This window comes from Electrophorus electricus, chromosome 3 (genome assembly GCF_041902795.1).
Source record: "Electrophorus electricus isolate QZ-2024a chromosome 3, ASM4190279v1, whole genome shotgun sequence".
Taxonomy (NCBI): domain Eukaryota; kingdom Metazoa; phylum Chordata; class Actinopteri; order Gymnotiformes; family Gymnotidae; genus Electrophorus; species Electrophorus electricus.
This window is the reverse complement of record NC_137499.1, coordinates 10,468,613-10,495,349: the sequence shown is the minus strand read 5'-3', so window position 1 is coordinate 10,495,349 and position 26,737 is coordinate 10,468,613. Positions and strand designations below refer to the sequence as shown.

Sequence of the window (26,737 nt, the reverse complement as noted above, 5' to 3'; positions counted from 1 at the left end):
GCTAATGACGCTATAGAATCTGCTCGGTCTCGCTCTTGTGCTGCCCCTCCCATCTCCCGCTGGGCACTGTGAATGCACGACGCCTTACTTAATAATCAGTTTGATTGATCCCCCGTCAATTTCCTGCCCTCCGCGTCCCGGTGGCGTCCTGTTTCCTGTAGGTCACACCGCTCTCTGTCTCCTGCTATCATGACTCTTCCTATAGTGCACTAATCACTACTCATCTTAGACAGTGTTTGAAATATTTATGGCAGTATATGAAATATTTGATAGCAAAAATGGGCAACTATCTCAAATGATGCTGATTTAGATGCATAAATGTCACTTTTACTCATGGGTGAAACTCAATGACAACCATCAAAGTGACATAAAAAGTGATTTGTGAAGTTTAAAAAATTACTTCACTCTATTGCGAGCTCTCATTTTGACATTTCAAACAAAAACACCAAGACCAATAATCATCAGAAACAGTAATACTGTAAACGCTACTGAACTTACACACGTCACTGGACATATACAAGTTTCGTGTGATGTATACAATACACATTTATGACAATGTGGTTATATCTCCCCGTACCGCTAATATCAACGGCAGAGTAAAGATCTGAGCGCTTGTTCACCATGAGTCAGCAACATTGCGAATGTTCAGTGTCCTGATTGGCTGCTAGCCTTTGCTTAGAGTACTTATGATTAGCCACGACAAAATATTATCTTTACATATTTTAGTGTTTGAGTTTTAGAAAAGAAAACAAACCGATGACAGAATGAATGTTTAATAAAGTTCAGTCACAAACACCTCAAGGGTTCACTCGGAGTTCCTGCTCAGCCTGGAGTGAAAACGCTTATTAAGGTTATTCACCACCACCTTACCTTAACAAAACTGTGAGGAATACTGTGATAATTCATCTCTTAGTCAGTATCAGATACAATTTGTTACCATACATGGACTGAATGGACTATTAACATGTTTATATCGCACAGAAACAGACATCAGCTTTCTGCTTCCATCTCTCAGAGAACAACCACTGACTCCCAGAACACAAGAACATACCTCATAAGTGAAAAAAAAAGTTCTCAAAACCCACATCTATTGTTTTGTGTGTGTGTGTGTGTGTGTGTGTGTGTGTGTGTGTGTGTGTGTGTCAGAATTCTGCTGGGTCCCTGTCTGCTGACTTCAGTTTTCAAAAACAAAGGAACTCCATTCCAGTTAGCATATCAGAGGAACAAGACAAGGACCTCTGCATCTCATTTCTGAGTCTTTACTGATATCAAACAGACTCTTAGACGCCCTCATATCTGAGGTCATAAAATTAGGCACTGCACCAAAATATGATGGAATAATCAGAGTGCAGAGAATGCAGAATAATTAAGTCCCCATATCATGCACAATCTCAATCTCTCTCTCTCTCTCTCTCTCTCTCTCTCTCTCTCTCTCTCTCTCTCTCTCTCTCCCTCTTTACCCTTAGAGTGACCTCACACTCCAGGTTGCAACTGTATTTTAGTGTGATTGTGAATGAAGATTGAAACATTAGCATTAAAACCCTGGTCCCTCAATCATAGCATGTTTCAGGTAACAATATTCCTTGGCTCCATCTTTTGACCAATTCCTATTCCCCTGAATCGCAACAGAATTATTGATATATTTTCTCCAGTAAATAATTATATTTATTTACACACACTGGGAAGTAACACACACACACACTGGGAAATAAAACAATGCAATGTGGACAACTCTTCAGGACCAGCCAATCACAACACTGTACTGACAAATGTGACATCACTAGGCCAGAGGGTAGAGGTTATCAGATTTGTCAGCAGTTCCGTTTGATTTATACATTTGAGAGGGAGAGAAACACAGCACATGACACCTTGGTGGGGTTGGTGGAGACACCACATCATGACTCCAGTCTCCTGCATACTGGAGGTCTGTGACTGCTGTCTTTTGTCTTTGCCTTGAGGCAAAGTAGGTTGCAGAGTGTCCCGTCAAGCTGGTACTGGAACATTACAAGGAGGCCAATGGTAATAAGATCTTTGTTTGGCCCCTGTTTAGAAAATAAAGGTACTGGACTAGTAATCAGAAGGTTGCCAGTTCAAGTCCCACCACTGCCAAACTGTCACTGTTGGGCCCCTGCACAAGACCTTTGACCCTCAATTACTCAAGTTGTGCTCAGTCAGAATTGTAAGTCACTTTGGATAAAAGCGTCAGATAAATGCTGTGAATGTAAATATCATTCTGAAGACCCATCTACAGTATTTGTGGAATATTTAACTGACCCTGCTCTTATGTTGACTAAGTGAAACTCTAGTCCTTATTGTAGGGTATTGTTTATTGCACTGATCTTGACTGCTCCTATGTTGACTAACTCTGGCACTTATTGTTTATTGCACTGAATGTTGTCTGTTTTCGAGCTTATATGTATTTTGCACTTCTAGGCATCAGCATTCATCCCTGTATTCTACAGTATTCTAGTTCATTGGTATATTAGACTCTAACCTACTGTACTGTACTAGGATGTATTCTATGAGGAAATGACAAAGCACTTTGTAAGTCGCTCTGGATAAGAGCGTCTGCTAAATGCTGTAAATGTAAATGTAAACGTAAACCCTGCAGAATGTAACTCAGGATACTGCTGGATTTCGTAGGGCGGTAGAGTCTCGACAGTCCCACTGATGGAGGCAAAGGCCTTGGTCATATCAGTCAAGGCCATGTGCAGCTTGAGTTGTTGCTCACACCATTTTCCTGGGTTTACTGGGCTATTAATATTTCGGTTGTACCACATGATGTAAAGACACCCTGAGGCTTAGGAAGGATTTCCAGGCCACGTGAGAACAGACGATTTAGGAGCAAATGGGTGACTGGAGAATAGGGTAACAATGGTGGTGTGTGGGGTGATAGCAGTGAGGTGGAAGATGATAGTGGTGGAGTATGGGGTGATAGTGGTGTAGTAGATGGTAATAGTGGTGGTGTGTGGGGTGATAGCAGTGAGGTGGAAGATGATAGTGGTGGAGTATGGGGTGATAGTGGTGTAGTAGATGGTAATAGTGGTGGAATGTGGGGTGATAGTAGTGAGGTGGAAGATGATAGTGGTGGAGTATGGGGTGATAGTGGTGTAGTAGATGGTAATAGTGGTGGAATGTGGGGTGATAGTAGTGAGGTGGAAGATGATAGTGGTGGAGTATGGGGTGATAGTGGTGTAGTAGATGGTAATAGTGGTGGAATGTGGGGTGATAGCAGTGAGGTGGAAGATGATAGTGGTGGAGTATGGGGTGATAGTGGTGTAGTAGATGGTAATAGTGGTGGTGTGTGGGGTGATAGCAGTGAGGTGGAAGATGATAGTGGTGGAGTATGGGGTGATAGTGGTGTAGTAGATGGTAATAGTGGTGGTGTGTGGGGTGATAGCAGTGAGGTGGAAGATGATAGTGGTGGAGTATGGGGTGATAGTGGTGTAGTAGATGGTAATAGTGGTGGAATGTGGGGTGATAGCAGTGAGGTGGAAGATGATAGTGGTGGAGTATGGGGTGATAGTGGTGTAGTAGATGGTAATAGTGGTGGTGTGTGGGGTGATAGCAGTGAGGTGGAAGATGATAGTGGTGGAGTATGGGGTGATAGTGGTGTAGTAGATGGTAATAGTGGTGGAATGTGGGGTGATAGCAGTGAGGTGGAAGATGATAGTGGTGGAGTATGGGGTGATAGTGGTGTAGTAGATGGTAATAGTGGTGGAATGTGGGGTGATAGCAGTGAGGTGGAAGATGATAGTGGTGGAGTATGGGGTGATAGTGGTGTAGTAGATGGTAATAGTGGTGGAATGTGGGGTGATAGCAGTGAGGTGGAAGATGATAGTGGTGGAGTATGGGGTGATAGTGGTGTAGTAGATGGTAATAGTGGTGGAATGTGGGGTGATAGTAGTGGGTGATTTCTCAGTAGTTTCCCCACTCTAATTTCTCATCCTTCTTCTTGCCATTCTGGTAGAACAGGATGTTGGTGATAGCAAGAATATCTTTTTTGCCAGTGGTATTACTCCATGTTAGAGTCATGCCCAATGCTTGCATTGAAGTCCTCTAACTCTAACCCTAACCCTTAACTCTAACCTTAACCTCTAACCCTAACCTTAACCCTTAACCCTAACTTTAACCCCTAACCCTAACCTTAATCCCTAACCCTAACCTTAACCCTAACCTTAACCCCTAACCCTAACCTCTAGCAAGATCAGCTTATTATACCTGATACAATACAATATGACATGATTCGATACAATATAATGTATTTGATTTTCCCCCAAAGGGAATGTTTTTTTTTTTTTTAATTTAACACACTGAGAATGTTTGATCACACACCTAATATACTTCATATATACTACTGTCATGACTTTCGTTAAAATTGATAATATTTCACAGCCTATCAGCCTAAAAAGGAAAAAGGTAATCTTCAGTTATCAAACTACCCCCACAGTTCTCACACAACCCCCACAGTTATCACACAACCCTGACAGTTCTCACACAACCCTGATAGTTCTCACACAACTCTGACAGTTATCAAACTACCCCCACAGATATCACAATTATTGCACAGTTCTATAATTGTTAGTCCTGCGACTGTAGCACAATACTGATCTTATTGCACAATTCTGCAGAGTTAGCACAATCTCATAACCAGCCTGCAGTTCTTAGTCCCTCAGATATTGTACAGCCTCTTAGTTTAAACATAAATAAATCCCATAATAACTGCACAGCCTCATTGTCGTTCCACATCTCAATGGAATCCCACAGTGTAAAAGAATTGCACAGTTCTCTAGACCTTGTTACTGAACATCTTTATTGAAGCAGGCACAAACATTTTTAAAACAATTTAATTTGCATCTAGACACTCTGTATATACTGCCAGAGGGTAGCAGCTGTTCCCAGGACAGGGGATGAGTCTGGTTCTGTTCTCCCTGCTCCTCTGAGCATAATGCATTCATAGTTGAACCACACAGCGTTCTTTTTCCCCCCGTGACTTTCACTGTGGTTTTTAAACTGAGAGTTTAGCTGAGCAACAAGTCTGCCACACCATGCCTGCTACACATATCAAATTGAACTCTCTAAACCTGCCTGATAACACAGAAGCACAAGTTTCTCACTGATTTTGTACACTCTAAATGTTCTAATAAATACAGCCCTGTTGTAATTTGGAACACAGTCCATCAACATGGATTTTCTATGTCATTATCAATATGGACACCAAGATACTGCAGGAACATACCTGGATAATGGGAGTGTTGTGGACGATTACCTGCCTATAGCTGCCTACTGCCTTTGGATTAAATACCATCTCCTTCATTTGACTAATTTTACTTCATTTTCAGGAAATTATTACCACCTCACAGGGCAAATTTTTGTGCTTCATACAGATAATCTCATATTCAATTTGTGTATTTATGGGTTAGGAAGTGACTGGCTACATGGGGCAGTGCAGCTGTGTTTGTTATTGGCATAGTGTGTGAAGCCCATATGGAACTGGTGGTGTGACATTTAACGGGTTAAGGAGGATGCGGGGACGATGCACGTTAAACAGAACATACGTTTTAATCATAAGCACAACTCAACACACACAAACACACTACATGGGTCAAACACGGACAACCTTGACGATACGACATGAGACTTATATACACTCATGACAATTACACACAGCAAGGATCAGGTGCACAACACAAGATGGCGTGGCAATACGAACACACAGACACGCACGCGCACGCACATGAACATGCACACACACACACACACACATTTGAGGGGGGAGGGGCCGTACCGTGACAGAACCCCCCCTCAAGGGCGCGACTCCCGGTGCATCAGCCTACCGGGCTGCAGCCCCGAGACCAACGGCAAAAGGCGACGTCGGAGGACCAGATAACCCGCCACGGGCCAGCGCGAGCAGGGCATCGGGGGGAAGGACAGCGACCAAGATGATGACAGACACAGGGACGTACACACTAACGGGCACAGACACAAACAGGAACAAAGTGACCGGTACATTTAGCGTAATTGGGACAAACACGGTAACAGGAACAGGCACATGAACACCACACACATTCAATAGTCCGGGGAAGGGGGAAGGAACTCCAGCCAGTCCCCCATTCGTCGGCTGGGTCAAAGACTAGCCGCCTGTGTTAGCCAGCTCGCACCTGGGCAGCGTGCCCTGGGCGGTGCCTTGGGTGCTGGAGGCTCTGAGCTTTTGGCATCGCCGTGCGAGGGAAGATCCCTATGAGGGTACTCTTCTACCTCCATAGGAGCTTCCTCCTCACAAACGGAATCCCTTTCCGACTGCAGACAGACGTCGCTGCACTCCTCTGTCTCTCCATACTCTGTTTCTCCCATACGATCATCCAGGTAGGGATCATAGGACCCAGGAGAGTCCATCTCCGAGTACTGGTCCTCCTGGTCCGGCTGTTCTCCGCAGGACTCTGCACCGTCCGATCCCGGACCATACACAGCGCCCCCCCAAAATCGATCAGCGGGTTCCTCCCCTCCGGTAGCTCCATGAAGCGAGGCCAGGATGAGGGAAGGTCTGACCGCTGGAACGTGGGGTCCACAGTGTCCGACTCCGAGGACTGGAAATCGTTATACCAGTCCCAGTCATCCGCTGGGGTTCCGTATGTCTCCCCTGCTTCCGCACCTGGAGTCAGGATGGTGCCCAAGAACACGGGAGACTTCGCTGCACGTGCTGTGGGAGGGCGTTGACTTTCTTTCCTCCCCTTCTTCTTCTTGCCTTTCCCAGGCATCCTCGGTCGGTCGGTGTTTCTGTGACGTTTAACGGGGTAAGGAGGATGCGGGGACAAGGCACGTTAAACAGAACATACGTTTTAATCATAGGCACAACTCAACACACACAAACACACTACATGGGTCAAACACCGACAACCTTGACGATACGACATGAGACTTATATACACTCATGACAATTACACACAACAAGGATCAGGTGCACAACACAAGATGGCGTGGCAATATGGACACACAGAAACGCACGCGCACGCACATGCACATGCACACACACACACACACACACATTTGAGGGGGGAGGGGCCGTACCGTGACAGGTGGCACTAAAATGGAATGGTCAGTGGGGCTAGGTATGGCCTGATTCTCAAGGGAGATCAGTGTGAATTTACGTTTAAAGAGGTGTGGATTGGATTATAAGTGGGGCTGTGATGCATACCTCACTGAGGACGTGGACTTAATTCAGTAAAACACCAGTGAAGGGAAGTGCCTACCTGAGCTTGTGATGCTGTGGTTGCTGTATGAAGTGAGTGGAATGGGTACTGTGTGAGTGGGTGGGGTAATGTGTGAAGTGAGTGATTGGGGCCCTGTGTGAAGTGAGTGGGCGTGGCCCACAGGATATTTGACATTGGTTTCACCCAATGTATAAGATAACCCACACACTCTGGTGAACGTATTCTTGACTTTGAACTGACATACAGTGTAGACATAGAGAATATAGTTATACTACTCAAGTCAGATGCCATCTCAGACCATTCACTAATTTTATTTGAATTACATATGAGCCACAATATAGTAACCTCACCTCGCTATCATACCAGACACACAATCACATCAGCCACTGCACCTACATTTATTGTGAATCTCCCAGACTTATCATTTGCGACTAGGATACCCTCAATTCACACGGAACTTGATCAAATGACTGAATGCTTGGAATCACACTCAATGCTTGCACGCTCAATGATGTTGCTCCACTTAAAAAAATAAATACATTTGTACCTTGGTATAATGACCACATTCGCAATTTGAAACAAAACACTTGAAAAATAGAATGTAAAATGGCACCACACTAAGCTTGTAGTCTTCCAGCTAGCATGGAAGGAGAGCCTTCTCAAGTAAAGAAAAGCACTTATTACTGCTTGAACATCTTATCTCTGAACCCTAATAGAAAATAACAAAAATAATCCCAGATTTTTAGTACAATTGCACATGTAACTAGGAATAAAATTAACACCAATGCTCAGATTACCACATCACACAGTAGTAATAAGTTAATTCATTTCTTTAATGAGAAAATTAAGCACATTAGAAATAACATTAAGAGTATAAACATGACATCGGGCAACTACTTATAGATCAGAACAACCAAGCCAAAAGCAACTCTAGAATCCTTTACACCGATCCAAGAGCCAAAATTTACATTTCTGATCTCACACTCAAAATTGCTTGCTTATTAGATTCTTACTAGATAGCTTACTTAGTATATTCGCTGCACACATACTTTCTTACGGAAATCCTACATGAAGTAATTGAACCTTTACTAAATTTAATAAACTCCACCTAGAACCTTGGCTACGTTCCTAAATCATTCAAATTAGCAGTAATCAGACCACTTATCAAAAAATCTAACCTCAACCCATGTCAGATGTCAAACTACAGGCCGACCTCAAACCTTCCATTTATTTCCAAGCTGTAGCTCAGTAGCTAAGCGCATACCTGAATCAGAACCAGATACAAGAAGTCTTTCAGTCAGGGTTTAGGCCTCATCATAGTACAAAGACAGCACTGATTAAAGTAGTTAATGACCTGTTGTTGGCTTCTGACCAGGATTATGTCTCTTATCTTATATTGCTTGAGTGCAGCATTTGACACTATAGATCACAACATTTTAAATGATAGACTCAAAAATGTTGATGGAATTAGGGTAATACCCCTTTCCTGGTTTAAATCTTACCTAGCCGGTCATTACCAGTTTGTTAATGTAAATGGAGACTTCTCATCATACAACAAGGTTAGCTATGGTGTTCCACAATGATCTAGGGCCTCTGCTTTTTTCTTTATATATGCTACTTCTAGGTCACATTATACGTAAACACTGTGCTAGTTTCCACTGCTACGCTAATGATACTCAGCTATATGTCTCAGCCAAACCAGAGGACATATATCAGCTTAGTATTACATTTACATTTATGGCATTTAGCTGACGCTTTTATCCAAAGCGACTTACAATACATATGTATTGTGAGGACCTAGCTGTCTCTGGGCGTGATATAAGTACCTCTGTTTTGTCAGGATTAAGTGAGAGAAAGTTCCTCAACATCCAGTATCTGATGTCCTTTATGCTTTCTGATGAATGCATAAAGGACATCAGACACTGGATGTTTATACTTATTCATACTTATTTATACTTATTCATACTTATTCATATTCATCAGAAAGCATAAAGGACATCAGACACTGGATGTTGAGGAACTTTCTCTCACTTAATCCTGACAAAACAGAGGTACTTATATCAGGCCCAGAGACAGCTAGATCATCTAATTACTCAATGAACCTCAATGGTCTCTCAATCACATCTTCTCTAACAGTTAAAGATCTTGGAGTGATTATGGATCCCAGTCTCTTGTTCAAAGCTCATGTAAACAATATTTCTAGGACCTCTTTTCTCCACCTTAGGAACATTTCAAAGATTAGGAACATGCTCTTCTCACATGATGCAGAAAAGCTACTCCATGCATTTACCACTTCCAGATTGGACTACTGTAATGGCTTACTATCTGGCTGTACCATTAAGTGCCTAAACAAGCTCCAGCTAGTTCAAAATGCAGCAGCCAGAGTTCTTACTATAACTAAAAAATTTGATCACATCACTCCTATCTTAGCTACTTTACATTTCATATTGATTATAAAATACTTGTAATAACCTACAAAGCACTGAATGGTGTTGCCCCACAGTACCTTAGAGAACTCCTAGTGCATTACGATCCACCATGTCTGCTTAGATCAAAAACCTGCATGCTCATTACTAATACCAAAAATAAGAAAATCTACTGCAGGGGGCAGAGCCTTTTCCTATAAAGCTCCTACACTATGGAATAACCTTCCTGTAAATGTTCCAAACTCAGACACAGTCTCAATATTTAAGGCTGAAAACCTATCTGTACAGTCAGGCATTTTATTAACTACTTCCCATCTTAGGTAAAGGTGTAGATCTGGGGGTCCACGGGCACTGAGAATTATGGTAAACTGGGATGTTATGATGCTGTCACTTCACCTCTCTTTTGTCAAAGTGTTTTGACTGAGAGCAGCAGAGTGCTGATGTTCCAGGGTGCCTCATGCCTGTGGTTCCTTCTGGCTCTTTCTTTTAGCTGTGCTGCCGTAGCTAGATCTGCTGGAGTCCATCACTGCACATTATAGTTCCCTAATTTACAGACCCTCGTACCTGGACATACCTAATAATCTAGTCTCTCTTTCTGCTGAGGTTCACCTACCCCTGGTGTCATGATGTTACTGAGCCTCGACCCGTCTCAGCTGCCATGGCTCCTCCCACCACCCTTGATGTCCCCTGCTGTAGCCCACCACACCTCCACCCCAGCCAACTACTTCTCTGTTCTCATGTGGGATGGGTTTTGAAAATGTGTACACCATGGGGCCGGACTAGGACTTCTAGAAAACCACACTAGACATTAATTGCTTATTTTTTCATTTTAATATTATTTGTTTATTTTTCTATTGTTACTAAAATTGTTACTATTGTGGTGACCGTTGTTGGCCAGAGGGGGATACTAACCCCCCCACCCAACACCTTGAGTCTTGGTTCCTCCCAAGGTTTCTTCCTCGGGCGCTAGGGAGTTTTTCCTTGCCACTGTCACCATTGTCTTGCTCACTGGGGGCTTGGACTTGGACATTTGTAAAACTGCTTTGTGACCTGGGTTCACCTGGGGTCACCTGTGCTTGCCGATAGGCTCAGAAAGGGTGCTGTTAATGTTTACATGCTGAATGCAACCTGATAGGAAAGAATGACACATGACCATTCAGATAAAAACTATGGGACTGTAGCCTGCAGCTGCTGTAGATGTGCTACATGTCCATTTATTAACAGCCACTAGAATAACAAGTGCAGAGGATCAACCTTTATAACCCACTCCTTCTCATGTATAACTGCAAGAGTTGTTTAGTATATATCTTGCAGCTATTTATTATTTACTGTTATTTTACAATTTAATTTAATAATTATACTATAATAAAGCAAGAGTGTACACACATCCATGGACATCCACAAGTGCATACACACATATATGCACATCCACAAGTGCATAAACACACATACAGAAGTGCATACAAACACATACGCACATCCATGCACATAAACAAGTGCATGCACATACATACACACATACACACATACACAAGTGCATACACACATACACACATCCACGCACATACATGAGTGCATACACACATATGCACATACACAAGTACATGCACATACATACGCACATACACAAGTGCATACACACACATACGCACATACACAAGTGCATACACACACATAGGCACATACACAAGTGCATAAACACACATACAGAAGTGCATACAAACACATACGCACATCCATGCACATAAACAAGTGCATGCACATACATACACACATACACACATACACAAGTGCATGCACACACATACGCATATGCACGCACATACACAAGTGCATGTATACACATACACAAGTGTATGCACACACATACACCCACATACGCACATGTGCGCACATACACAAGTGCATGCGCACACATATGCACATGCATGCAAATGCACAAATGAACCGTATTCAATATTAAGTCAATGAAATACAAACAGTGCATTACGATGTAGCCTTATTTTCTCTCGCCAAACTGTTAGTGCTCAGAAAGTCATACATGCCTACCTTACATTTTCAATATTGTTAAACAACCTATACTGATTAATCAGCGTATTTCATTTAGATATGTGAATCCTTCAAGAAGTTTGAGCAAACTAACAACCAGGATTCAAACTGTAAAATGTGTTTTACATTATCCCAAGTACCACATAACTCACATAACTCACATAACTCACACAACTCACATAACCACATAACCACATAACTCACATAACCACATAACCATATAGCCACATAACTCACATAACCACATAACTCACATAACTCACATAACCACATAACTCACATAACTCACACAACTCACATAACTCACATAACTCGCATGACCTCATAACCACAAAACTCACATAACCACATAACTCACATAACTCACATAATCACATAACTTACATAACCACATAACTCAGATAGCTCACATAAGTCATATAACCACATAACTCACATAATCACATACCTCACATAACCACATAACTCGCATGACCTCATATCCACATAACTCACATAACCACATAACCACATAACTCACAAAACCACATAACTCACATAACCTCATAACCACAAAACTCAAATAACTCACAGAACCACATAACTTACATAACCACATAACTCACATAACTCACATAACCACATAACCACATAACTCACATAACTCACATAACCACATAACCACATAACTCACATAACCACATAACTCACATAACCTCATAACCACAAAACTCACATAACCACATAACCACATAACTCACATACCTCACATAACCACATAACTCACAACTCACATGACCTCATATCCACATAACCACATAACGCACATAACCACATAACTCACATAACTCACATAACCACATCCACATCCTCCATCAAGGTGGGTCAATGAGAGAGTGAGAGTTTCACAGCTCACAGTGTTCTATGTCCTCAACAAGCATTAGATGCACCATGAAAAGTCACACACACACACACACACACACACACACACACACACACACACACACACACACACACACACACACACACACACCCCTGTGCTTGTATGTGCACACACTGTGCAGTGAACACATGACATTTGAAAGTGCGTCTGTGTGGGCGATCCGTGTCTGTGTGGGAGATCCGTGTCTGTGTGGGAGATCCGTGTCTGTGTGGGAGATCCGTGTCTGAGTGGAAGATCCGTGTCTGAGTGGAAGAGCTGTGTCTGTGTGGGAGATCCATGTCTGTGTGGGAGATCCGTGTCTGTGTGCGAGATCTGTGTCTGTGTGGGAGATCTGTGTGTGAGTGGAAGAGCTGTGTCTGTGTGGGAGATCTGTGTCTGTGTGGGAGATCCGTGTCTGTGTGCGAGATCTGTGTCTGTGTGGGAGATCTGTGTGTGAGTGGAAGAGCTGTGTCTGTGTGGGAGATCTGTGTCTGTGTGGGAGATCCGTGTCTGTGTGGGAGATCTGTGTCTGAGTGGAAGAGCTGTGTCTGTGTGGGAGATCCGTGTCTGTGTGGGAGATCTGTGTCTGTGTGGGAGATCTGTCTCTGTGTGGGAGATCCGTGTCTGTGTGGGAGATCCGTGTCTGTGTGGGAGATCCGTGTCTGTGTGGGAGATCCGTGTCTGTGTGGGAGATCTGTGTCTGTGTGGAAGATCCGTGTCTGAGTGGAAGAGCTGTGTCTGAGTGGAAAATCCGTGTCTGTGTGGGAGATCCTGTGTCTGTGCACTGGGTTGTAGCTCTGGGTCTCTGCCTCCTTCTAACTTCTTTCACTCTACGGTTAACATGTGGCAGGACAGGAATGTGGTATTTTCAAAAGTGGCTGAATGTCCCGTTGGCCCCACACCTAATCTCTAAATCCTGTTACTATGTCGGTTTTTAGCTTTGAAGTTGAAGCGAACGCAATCCAGCAGATATCATCATGCCTCCTTCAACCAGGCTGGAAACCCACACAGGGAGATGGATTAGTGAATCACCTTGGTCACGTTTGACAACCTCATGCGTACTCAGAGATTTATGCAAGAAACATGTAATGGAAGAATCTTAAATAGGCTTTGCTGAAAAGACATAATTCCTGTCTTAGTTGTGCTAATTTTAATCTCTAATCCTAAAAACTGTGGATGGACAGCTGTATGACAGGGAGAGACATATGAATGTTAAGGTGAAAATCAACAGAATTGCAATTTTAACATGAGACCTTAATGAGGGATTCATAACAAACTCACAGGATTTGATTGACTCTGCAGGTGGCCCTTGTCTTCCCCTGAGTTATTTGCCCTGCCGTTTGGAGAGTTGCCACCAGAGGGGGTTCATGCAGGACTTACTTTATAGTCAAGTCTCCCAGAAAGCCAAATGTGTGTCAGAACCCTGGACCAGATGAGATCTCCTCACAGAACCCTGGACCAGATGAGATCTCCTCACAGAACCCTGGACCAGATGAGATCTCCTCACAGAACCTTGGACCAGATGAGATCACCTCACAGAACCCTGGACCAGATGAGATCACCTCACAGAACCCTGGTCCAGATGAGATCTCCTCACAGAACCCTGGACCAGATGAGATCTCCTTACAGAACCCTAGACCAGATGAGATCTCCTCACAGAACCCTGGTCCACGCCCTGACACCTACTTAACCACCCGGAGGAGTTTCACATCTATTGTGTTGTGTCTGTAGTAATTCATGTCTGTTCCTGTACCAAGACTTTACGTATAGCCCATATTCCATGACTAAGGCCCAAACTGTGATGAAAATGTTATATGAAAAACAAATTAACATAATTATAGGCGTCTAAAACCCTATAAATGTTACAGATTTGGGAAGCCTCAGGCAGAGCGAGAGCTCCTCACTCCTACGGGGAGTTTTAGAACAACAATGTTCCAGAGGAGATTCTAGAACAGAAAAAAAAATGACTTCTGCAGAACTACTTGAATAGAGAATGATGTAGGGACATGAGAAAATATTCCAAACACAGATATTCTCTGTGACAAAAAAATGACTTAACCCTGCATGCAGATGAAGTTTTCGAAACTGGATATTCAGAAGAAAACAGATCAAAGAAGTGAAAGGCACAACAGCCCCTTGTCTCATTAAGTACAGACTCCAGTGGTGCGTTTCTAATTTGTGTATAGAAACACAGCAGTCAAAGGATTTTTAAATGTGGCATTTACACTTCAGGCCTTCGATCCAAAAGCAAACAAAACTGTTATTAGCATTCTGAAAACGGCAAGGACATCATACACAAACAGGTGCATAATATGTGTGCGCGCGCATGCACGCACACACACACACACACACACACACACACACACACACACACACACACACACACACACACAAAGACAGACACAGTGTTACAGTTGTCCTTTTGTGTTTTACTATTTTATCATTATGAAAATGTAACACTGGGTAACAAACATTAAAGCTGTTTGTCCCACAAACCTCATAATAGAGTTTATACCTCGTCTGAATCTGATTCTGAATTCAGCTTTAGGCCTGCACAGGCCTGCCCTTTGCTACAGTTTGCTTTGTTTATAGTTTTTCTGATTTAAAATATTTCTCACAACAAACTTACCCGCTATGAAAACACAACACTCTGGTCTAAACTAATCATAATGAATAGTTTCTAAAGTAATACAAAACCAAAATGCACATGCAATTATCTAAAACAAAAAGACAAGTTCTTGTCTTTGTGCACAAGTCTCAGTTGCATCTCATCTCCTTCCTTCCTGTGGAGTCATATCTGTACTCCAATGACCGCAGATCAATTAACTGATTAGTTGGTTAAAAGTGCCGTTTGCCAAAGAGTTCACCTAACTGTCAGCTCACTGTTCACTATAACAGGGGTCACTGTTCACTTCAATAGGGGTTACTGTTCACTATAACAGGAGAGTTCACCTAACTGTCAGCTCACTTCACTATAATAGGGATGACTGTTCACTATAACAGGGGTCATGGGTAAAACTCATGTTGCCATGTGTTGCACTGTAATCACAGACAATGGTGGAACTTGAATGCAGCCCTAAAGTATGCGACAGTCTATTTGTTGTAAGCAATCTACCTTAACCCTAACTCTAATCCTTGCACAGAGCATTAGTCTACCTTAACCCTAACCCTAATCCAGCACAAAGCATTATTCTGCTTTAACACTAACCCTAATCCAGCACAGAGCATTAGTCTACCTTAACCCTAACTCTAATCCAGGACAGAGCATTATTCTACCTTAACCCTAACCCTAATCAAGCACGAGCATTATTCTACCTTAACCCTAACCCTAATCAAGCACAGAGCATTATTCTACCTTAACACTAACCCTAATCCTGCACAGAGCATTATTCTACCTTAACCCTAACCCTAATCCAGCACAAATCATTATTCTACTTTAACCCTAATTCTAATCCAGCACAGAGCATTATTCTACCTTAACCCTAACCCTAATCAAGCACAGAGCATTATTCTACCTTAACACTAACCCTAATCCAGCACAGAGCATTATTCTACCATAGCGCTAACCCTAATCCAGCACAAATCATTATTCTACTTTAACCCTAACTCTAATCCAGGACAGAGCATTATTCTACTTTAACACTAACCCTAATCCAGCACAGAGCATTATTCTACTTTAACACTAACCCTAATCCAGCACAGAGCATTATTCTACTTTAGCCCTAACCCTAATCCAGCACAAATCATTATTCTACTTTAACCCTAACTCTAATCCAGGACAGAGCATTATTCTACCTTAACCCTAACCCTAATCAAGCACAGAGCATTATTCTACCTTAACACTAACCCTAATCCAGCACAGAGAATTATTCTATTTTAACCCTAACTCTAATCTAGCACAAATCATTATTCTACTTTAACCCTAACTCTAATCCAGGACAGAGCATTATACTACCTTAACCCTAACCCTAATACAGTACAGAGCATTATTCTACCTTAACACTAACCCTAATCCAGCACAGAGCATTATACTACTTTAACCATAATCCAGCACAGAACATTACTCTCAATACTTATCACTTTTGAAACAGGAAGTAGAAGTGAGTTCCTCTGTGATTTATGATGATTCATGAGTGAGTTACAGAACATCACTAATAATCACATCACAGAACATGATCAGCAATTGTAAACTCCTACTGCATCATAGAGAACATAAAAGTAAACAAACAGATAATGAACAATTCACGTCGTCCATTTCATCTACATAAACATTCCCCTAAACCCGACTATGTACCTCCAGTTAAGCCATAAGGAGAAGAACAGACTAAGGGTTTCTGCAAGTGGACAGAAAAGAAACGGACTTGTAGCTTGCACAATGTATCATGTATAATGTACAGATTATGAATTGCATGATGTATCGTAAATCGAGGTTACGGCTCCTCACTGGTTTCAGAAGCTCTGGAGCAGAGAGAGCGTTTACACAGCACAGCTCTGCACTGAGTGTGTTCCTGTTATTCCACCTCCTTATCATGACCCTAAACCTGGCGGAAGTGCGCTTCTGAGAGGAGATTAGCTGCATTCAGAAGATATGAGCACTCCGACAGTTCCATCCATTACTGCCCCAGCTTGTAAGAGCTTTGATTAATGTTTTACATGAGTTTCCTTAATTTATGCAGCTCTTCTGTGAAAAATCAAATCCACCAGGTCATTCCAGCACTAGAGGACAGGAGTGGAAGGGATCAGTCCATGTTTCGACCTGCAGGGGGTTGACCTGCAGGGGAGTTACCTTGTTTTTTTGTCTGCAAGGCTGTTGTGTGGAGTCATTAATTTACAGAACTGATTATTACACACACATGCACACACTGACACACAACTAAGGCAAAACATTATTAAAGCTCACGTTTTAATCTAAGATGCAGTATCAGATTACATCTCACTGCACCTGTGGAGTTTTTATATTACTGAGCACTAGCAATATCAAACGTTGTTTGATATTGTTTGTTATCATTTGGTATTGCATATATTGTTGTTTTCATATAGAACTTATGCTTACTTTGCAGTTCTTGTATGTATCAATTTTGGTTCCTGTATTCCAGCAGATATCTTAGACTCCAACTTATTGTACTGGCTAGGATGTATTCTATGAGTAGATGACAAAGCACTTTGTAAGTCACTCTGGTCACTAAATACAGAAAATGCAGAAAATGTAAATGTAGATATTCGTCAGTGAGACTGAACTAGATTTTTCTTACATAAAAGTAAACTCTTCTGACCTCAACTTCCTTTAGCTTATTCACCTAACCAAAATGGATCTTTTTGTAATGTAGTGTTTCTCCTCTAATCTGGCGTCCAACCTGAACCTCACCCTCCCTATATATTCATCAGGGCACAAACCATGTGCAAGAGCTGAAGTCTGAGCGATTCAGTAGATTTACCGCTCAATCAAAACACACATGAGGCTGACAAACATAGCCGAGGGCAAGATCCTGAGAGAGCATGGAAGAGACGTGCAGCCAGGCGGACTGAGGAACGGCTTTCCGTTCAGAGTTCAAATCAACATCGCCCTGAGATGGAGGACTAACTGGCCACCATGGACAATGTTTCATGGTGTGCTTCTGAATTCAGGAGTACATCTTCCATCTCTGACAAATGGTAGTGGCAGTGGTAGCTCAGTGGTTAAGGTACTAAGCAGAAGGTTGCCAGTTCAAGTCCTGCCACTGTTGGGCCCCTGAGCAAGACCCTTATCTCTCAATTACTCAAGCTGTGTTCAGTCATGATTGTAAGTTGCTTTAGATAAAAGCATTATTTAAATGCTGTAAATGAATGTCATGGTGTCATATTCTGGAGACAGGATGAACAATAAAAGTTGCAGGTGCTATACACAAATGCTCAAAAGCACTAAGGATGTAATTACACTTGCATGCATGTACACATACAAATGCAAAATAAACCAACACAGTTACATGCAGATGCATGCATGCACACACACACATACCAGGAGCGCACACTAATCACTCACACAACCAGAAGCACACACTAATCACTGACTCTAGCAGGGGCGCACACCAATGTGCTGTTCAAAGCCCAACAGGCGCCAACCAGTGTCACCTATAGATTGAAAATGGAGCCTCCAGTATCAGGTAGAAACCTCTGGATGGCCTTGTAAATATCTAAGATATCTGTAGATTAAGGGACCTGTTTACACAGTGCATTCTCACAGTTAGAGGGTGTGTGGGAGTCTGCCTGCTCTTACGACTTAACCCACAGAACAACACTAATAATACAGCAAGTGTAGTGTCAGTCATAACGATTTGATCATGCAGCCTGCCGGTGCTTCCCTCTTCTCAGGAAGGGGCCATCATCAACAGTTATAATTAGAGTCAGAACTGTCAGGAGGCCAGTATATGTTTACAGCAGTTGTGATGGGAACTACTTTAAATGCTCCTGCAGTCAACCAGTCACTGTGGAGGAGAACACTGAAGTCATGGGGGTTCTGTGCCGGTGTGCGTGGGTACTTCCTCTCTAATGTGAATTGTCTTCACACCCTCCTGTGATCACATCACAGTGGGACACAGTACCTAACATTGAACCGTTAGCTTTCGTTTTTTTCCCAATCCAGATCAGATCTGGTGGTGCATTTTAATGCAAGAAACACACTGCACTAAAGAGCCTGAGGATCCACCCACAACCAGCCAACAACTGAGACAAAACTGAGCCAGTCAGTGAGGAACACCAGGTAGCTCATGGCCTACTCACCACGCTGAAGTCCTGTACAGAGCAGTTCTGGCCACTGAAGTTGCAGCTCTTTAGCATGTCTTCCAGCTGGTGGCCCGTGCGCTGGAAGATGTCCAGCATGTCAGGTGGTGGGTACTGCAGTTCGCCAGGCCGGTGCCCGCCACGACTCTTGGGCGGCAGACCAGTGAGGTTGGCCAGGTGGTAGATGTCGGCATCGGTCAGCGCAGAGAAACGGAAGCGATTGACATTACAGAGTGTCACAGCGGGGAACGTGAGCTCCTGCCTGCTTTCCCCGCCCAGCGCAGCCAGGTGTGGGTGTTCCAGGTACAGGGTGGTGCTCTGCGAGGCCTGGTACAGGAAGACTGCCAACGACGCCAGCAGCGCCAGCGCCCACAGGACCTGTTTCAGCCCAAGCCGCCCTGACCCTGGAGGCCCTAAAACCTGGGACAGGCCGTGCAGGGAGGAGGAGCTGGCGAACGCAGCCAGGTCTGCCACGCCTCCCCTGGGCCGGCTGAGGCACTCTTCCGATGCTCTGGCCCCGCCCCCTTTGGGGCGGCCTGCCTTGGCTTCATCCTCCTCTGTGAACTTGATTTTGCAGACGAACTCGAGAGGCATGTGTCTGGCCAGGGCTGTGCTTGCAGAGCCTCCTGCTGAAGGCTCCGGTCTCTCTTGCTGATGAGGCGAAATGTCTCTACCGGCCTCTCACCCCTCGTCACCTGCTGCACCTCCAGGTAACAGAACGAACACTTGTTCTATCCGTAAATGTTGCTCGTCTCTGTTTTCTTGAATCTCACACTTTCCACACTTTTTTTTTCCAAATTCCAGTCTCTCTCACGTTTGGTCTGATCTCTCTTCTTTCCACTAAGATGGTATATCCTAATACTTTTGTCTTAGGTGCACTTCCTTGCCTCCATCCTTCACGTCTGTCCTGCTCTTCTTTCCCCCTTTGAAGCTGGCAGGTGGAGCTGTGGCACTGGAAGAGTGGTGAGGGGTGGAGAGAAGGGTGGAGCACAGGTGGAGCAAGGAGAGGACTGGAGAAAGTGAAGAGTGACGGCGTCAGCGCTGTGGCAGCTCCGAGACGGTGAGAGCAGTGTAGGTTCCAGAGCGAGAGTGCGAGTGGTGTGGGCTGGAGACGCACGCCAAGAGTGAGAGACACAGAGAGCTGGAGAGAGAGGGAGAGAAGAGAAGAAGAGAAAGAGAGGGAGGGACAGAGGAGAGAGAGCGAAGGAATGAGAGAGAGAGAGAGAGAGAGAGAGCGAGAAAGAGGGAAGGGGGAAGGTGGGGGTGCTACTGCGTTGCTTGTCAACTCAGGTCCACATCTCTCTTCTGCTGCTGCCTCTAACACTGCCCCGAGTCCTCACACACACACACACACACACACACACACACACACACACACTCACACACACACACACACACTCACACACACACACACACTCACACACACACACACACACACTCACACACACACACACACTCACACACACACACACACACTCACACACACACACACACACTCACACACACACACACACACACACTCACACACACACACACACACACACTCTCAGGAGAGCGCAACCAAGTGAGAGAGTGATGGCCAGCCACACTTTCTAAACACAGCAGAGCAGTGCAGAGTGAAGCCCTTCTCTCACGGACCAGATATAGAGCACAGGAGGGACGAGGGAGAGTTATTTAATAATACATAAATCAAGATGCCTGGGATTATTTAATAATGCATATGTGGATCTTGCCGGGATTATTATAACAATACATAAATGGAGCTGGCTGGGATTATTTCCTCACCCACGAGGCTCTTATTTCCCATGCAACGGCAGACTATTACATCCACTTAAAGAGGATTCTCACTCTCATCTTCACACACATGCCCACACACACTCTTTCTCTCTCTCTCTCTCTCTCTCTCTCTCTCTCTCTCTTTCTCCCCACCAACCCTGCCTGAATGCCTGAAGTCAGATAGGCAGGTGCATGTGTATTTATTTATCTGCCTCCTAACACAAACACAACTTCATCACTGTATGTATACGTATTTGTACCTGCAAAGCTATATGTAGCTTCAATTTTTGTGTAAGTGGGGCACAGAAACTAATGATCTTTGTAATGAAGACTGAGAAAAGTGTAAAGAGCACTGCTAATCAATCAATCAATCAATATCTCTTTCTCTCAGGCAGAGACTTGCACTCTATTGATCAGAGGGACTTGAACAAGTGATTACAGTGGAGCATGACCCTAGTATATAGACCCCCAAAACCACCCCCATAGCCCAAACAGTCAGCATCTGGACAGGTTTATTCTCCATTAAATATATCCAGTCATAAGAACGTTTATGCGATGTCCATAATGATGCCCATAAAGTCTGGTGTGTGGAGCAGCACTTAGTGGTCCCTCAGGTTTGTACTGAATTGTCCCTTGAGTATAGTTACTGCATGTGTATTACAATACTGTCTGGTCTCTGTACTGGAAGTGAGAGAGAGAGAGAGAGAGAGAGAGAGAGAGAGAGAGAGAGAGAGAGAGAGAGAGAGAGAGAGAGAGAGAGAGAGAGAGAGAGAGAGAGAGAGAGATGTAGCCGTGTTATTTCTCCATACTCTGAAAATAACATGCTGTTACACAGAAATGGCAGCAGCTCCTAAGTGCCTTTAAATGAGTCAGTATTAACACGGGCACAAAAAGCCAGAACCACAGACACGACTGACATTTTCCTTAAAGCAATGCAGCAAAGTGAGGCGTTCTCCCAAACCTACACACGCATCTGATCATGTTCCTTAGATCTCAACACGTGACACTCGACAACTTACACCCTTTACGTTCACTTCAACTGCGGGAGTTCTTAAAGTGAATTTGATTTGACCCCAGCAATAAAAGTGATAAATAAGAGATATACATTTCTGTCTTCAGGTATTTAGACTCCGGAACGATGTTCAAAGTGACAAGTTCGTTAAGTTTGTTCGTTAAACAGTTTGTTCCGCTTTGATTAAACGTTAACACTGACATCATCCAGGAACCTTTGTAAGAACACGGTAATCTCTTTAAAAAGCAATAATCTTCCTTAGGAACGGTTGAACACCATTTCACTTCAGCCACGCTTTGTTCATTGGACTCACTAAAAAAATATCTCCATCACTTTCCTATTGGTTTAAAATATACTTTTAGCATTTATAAATACATACAAGAGTTGTGTGTATCGTTTGTCTTACGCGGTGTGTACCACAGAGAAGAGAAGCACGTTAACAACCAACAAAAGACCTGACATATTCAAGTCTAACCGACTTTCTAATGAATTATTTAATTCCCCTCAGGTAATGACATTGCCAGCCACACGCTTACACATAGAAAGATTTAAGATGAAAGTAAGTGTTGCGTGACTACCCGCGACCGACGCCGCTTCTCCGTCTCGCCACGCGGCTTTGAGTGACAGGCTCATTTGGCTGTTTTTACAGCGAGAAGCCCGCACGCGCCAGTTTAACTGTAGCGATTCCTTCCCGCCACCTGTTTTGACACACCTGCATTAATAACGTAAATTCGTATGACCAAAAGTAAGATCTAAAATACTTGCTTCAATGAATTAAAAGACAACAAAAGAACTGTATTAAAGCCAAGTGTTGTTCTAAATAGTTCATAGAGAAGGAGCAACGTTGTTTTTGGCAGTGTTGGTTGGAAATAATTGTATCACCAAGTTAGTGAGCATTTTTAAAACACTTATCAGTTGTGCTGTTGTACTGAGATGTTAAGATGTTTCTGATGCAGATGATGGCTCATACAGTTGTTGGGTCTGAATGACTCGCTCTGAAGAAGCTTTCATCATTTGTCACGGAAAGACGAGTGCATGATTGAGAGTGAGAAGAGAGGGAGCGAGGGGACGAGTAGGTGATGAAAAGAGCTGACAGAGAGAAAGAGAGGGGAAGAGAGAGAGAGAAAAAGGGAGAGAGAGAGGGGGAGAGAGAGGGGGGAGGGAGAGAGAGAGGCTTATATTTAGAATAGATGACCCCTTTCTTTGTCATTAGCGAGGCTGGATTTGAGGGGGGATGTGAGGGGAAGCCCCTCCCCCAAATAAAAAACACCCTTCACCTGCTGTTCTGATCAATCTTGCATTCTTGTTATATGATATTACATAAAATGTCTGTTATTTCGATATTTTAATTCTACAAATGAGTTCTTCAAACCAAATCATGCTAACAAAATGTTATTTAATCCCTCACTTACATATAGCCCTACCCCAACAACCCACCCACCTCCACCCACTCACACATACCCCTACCCCAACAACACACCCACCTCAACCCCTTCAAACACCTACCCCCCCACACCTCCATCCCCTCACACATACCCCTACCTCAACAATCCAAACAGTCTGTACGTAGTGCTGGTGCCGATATTGTTTCTGGTGTGTTTCTGGAACACAGTTAGATCTTTAGACCTGTCAGGCCCATTCATGAATCTGGAGGTTACACTTGATTATCAAGATTCACGTTTAAAGAGCCTGAGAATTAATTGAACACAGGATGGGTTGGGTGAGAGGAAAAAATGAGAAGAAATCAACAAGTGTTCATTCTCAACAAACATCTGATATTCTTCTGTCTAAGACATCAGATTGATGGAAGCAGTCAGTGTGTCTGCAGAGGGGTCAAACACCAGTCAGTCAGCCTTCCTGTAGGTGCTGAGCGCTATGGACCCTGCACCTCTCCAAAATAGAGGTCCTTCATATTTATGCAAATGGAATCTGTTTATCAGTCTGCCTCAGGCACCCGCGTCTTTAATGAGGTGGTGAACGCCATTGTTGATGCTTGCATTGAAGGAAAAATTATAATAAAAAGGCAGAAGAGAGAGAAATATGTGAATATATTATCTCAGAAATATGTGAATATATTAAGTCAGAAATCAACATTCACCGTGCAGTTCGATTTAGCTTGTGAGCACAGTGTTCGTCACGTGAGGATGTGTGTACGGACCCTGAAAGAGTAACAGCTCTGTTTGAAATATGATAGTGTGGCTAATGCTTTAAATGGAGACATTTTGATGCTCTCCTTTCCCTATACAGCAAAATCAATCAGAATTCTCAGCTTGTGTACAAAAGAAGCAGCAGTTTGTGATATCGATGAACTACAATTAAACAAGTTTTTGTTCTATCTTCTCTGTTTACTGAGAAAGTAGTAAGCATTAGAGTCAGAATCATTGGCATTCTGCTGCCATGACCCCATGACCCCATGTCCCCATGACCCTGCAGCGATTGAGACTGCAGTGCAGGACAAGAGCAGGACATTAGGGAAACAAACAATAACAATAACAATAAATAACAATAACAATAACAATAACAATAACAATAACAATAATAAACAATAACAAATGTTTCTAAAAGCTGTAAAACCCGTATTCCAGCCAATTTTGTTACCTCCAGTGGACCCTTAAGTAGCTGCTAGTGAGCAGCTGCCAGCGTCTTTTAAAATCGTACAAACATCGTGTATACGCTACTGCCTTCCTGTTGTTCAGCACACACTGTTTAGCAGACATGGCTTAGTCTCCGAGGGCACACACACACCCACACAGCACAGGTTGATGCATTTCACCATGATTGCCTTGCCTGCACCCACCCGGGTGGGTGTTGAATTCCATTCTGCCCACCACTAAACGAGAACATTTCTGCACTCCACACACACACTGGGGAGGTGGGAGATGGAGCACTCCACACACATACTGGGGAGGTGGGAGATGGAGCACTCCACACACACAATGGGGAGGTGGGAGATGGAGCATTCCACACACATGCTTGGGAGGTGGGAGATGGAGCACTCCACACACATGATGGAGAGGTGGGAGATGGAGCACTCCACACACACACCGGGGAGGTGTGAGATAGAGCACTCCACACACACCCCAGGAGGTGGGAGATGGAGAACTCCACACACACACTGGGGAGGTGTGAGATAGAGCACTCCACACACATGATGGAGAGGTGGGAGATGGAGCACTCCACACACACACCGGGGAGGTGTGAGATGTGGAGCACTCCACACACACACCGGGGAGGTGGGAGATGGAGCACTCCACACACACACACCGGGGAGGTGGGATATGGAGCACTCCACACACACACTGGGGAGGTGGGAGATGGAGCACTCCACACACACACTGGGGAGGTGGGAGATGGAGCACTCCACACACACACTGGGGAGGTGGGAGATGGAGCACTCCACACACACACTGGGGAGGTGGGAGATGGAGCACTCCACACACACACTGGGGAGGTGGGAGATGGAGTGCTAACTTGTTTCTCTTTCTTTTTTTCTCAAACCTTTTGTGTAGCATGTATAAAGTGTTAAATATTTGAAACCTGCAATGCAATTTGCCTGTGTCATCAGTCAGGTGGTTTTAGATCATGTGTATTATGCTTCTGTCCCATCAGTGCACAGCTCCATGTATCTCCCACTGGGCCCTCCAGAGTTAACTCTATCTACCGCATCACTGTGTGTAGGAATTTATTACTGAGCATCGGTACATGTTCGGCCCACCGGGTACGTGTCATTACGCAGCTGGACGTTGTAGCGGGAGTGTCATGTGGATGAGGTCATCAGTCGTGATATTGTATTGGGCTCCATGATATTGTGTCGGAATGGGTCTGAACCAGCAGTGTTGGCTGTGGTACTACTGGTAGTGAAATCCCAGCAAATAACCTAGCAACAACAACCAAAAATGGTGGCAGCAGGTCTCCTTTCCAAAACAAGTCTCATTCCATTGCATTTGCTCCTTTGTAGCATTTCAAAAGCTAAAAGTTAGTGTAGTTCCATTTTGAATTAGTTGTTTAGTGCTATTGACATACATAGACTCAGTGTTTGTACTTTACTATACTAGGTCAATGTCTTTATGCCTGAAGCATTGTGAAGCATCTGGCTCAGGCTTTGTATATGTTACTGAACTTTACAATACTCTGCACCACATAACAGCTGGAAGCCCAGCATGGGAGTGTCTGACTGGTTTGTCTAAATGCAGGACTGTAGATGGTGGGCAAGAGGTCACTGTGTGACTGCAGGACTGTAGATGGTGGGTGACAGGTCACTGTGTGACCGCAGGACTTTAGATGGTGGGCGATAGGTCATTGTGCTGAGGAGCTTGGTCATGTGCACATGCCATTACTGGCTAATCTCATGCCTGCAGAGGAAGGTAAGTTAGGACAGCATTAACCATCTAACCCGCAACTGCGCATGCAGAGTCACGTGTGGGAGAGTCACATGTGGGCATGCAGGGTCATGTGTGGAGATACAGTCATGTGTGGGCATGCAGAGTCATGTGTTTGGGATGCAGAGTCACGTGTTTGGGATGCAGATAAATCAACACACATCCCTGAATATCCTTCCCTTTCCTTCCATTTGCACATGCTGAAGCTATTTGTCAGGTGTTGTTCT

The 26,737-nt window shown here is 43.9% G+C and overlaps 1 protein-coding gene across 1 annotated transcript in view; it reads right to left on the bottom strand.

Moving 5' to 3' along the window:
* The window catches only part of asic4b (acid-sensing (proton-gated) ion channel family member 4b), a 30,678-nt gene extending 10,398 nt beyond the window's left edge, over window positions 1–20,280 (bottom strand). Inside the window, exon 1 of the mRNA XM_035532895.2 lies at window positions 19,344–20,280. Within this exon, the coding sequence (XP_035388788.1) occupies window positions 19,344–19,937 (594 nt within the window). The 5' untranslated portion in view covers window positions 19,938–20,280. The remainder of the gene's footprint in view (window positions 1–19,343) is intronic.
* Between the last annotated feature and the right edge of the window lie 6,457 nt (window positions 20,281–26,737).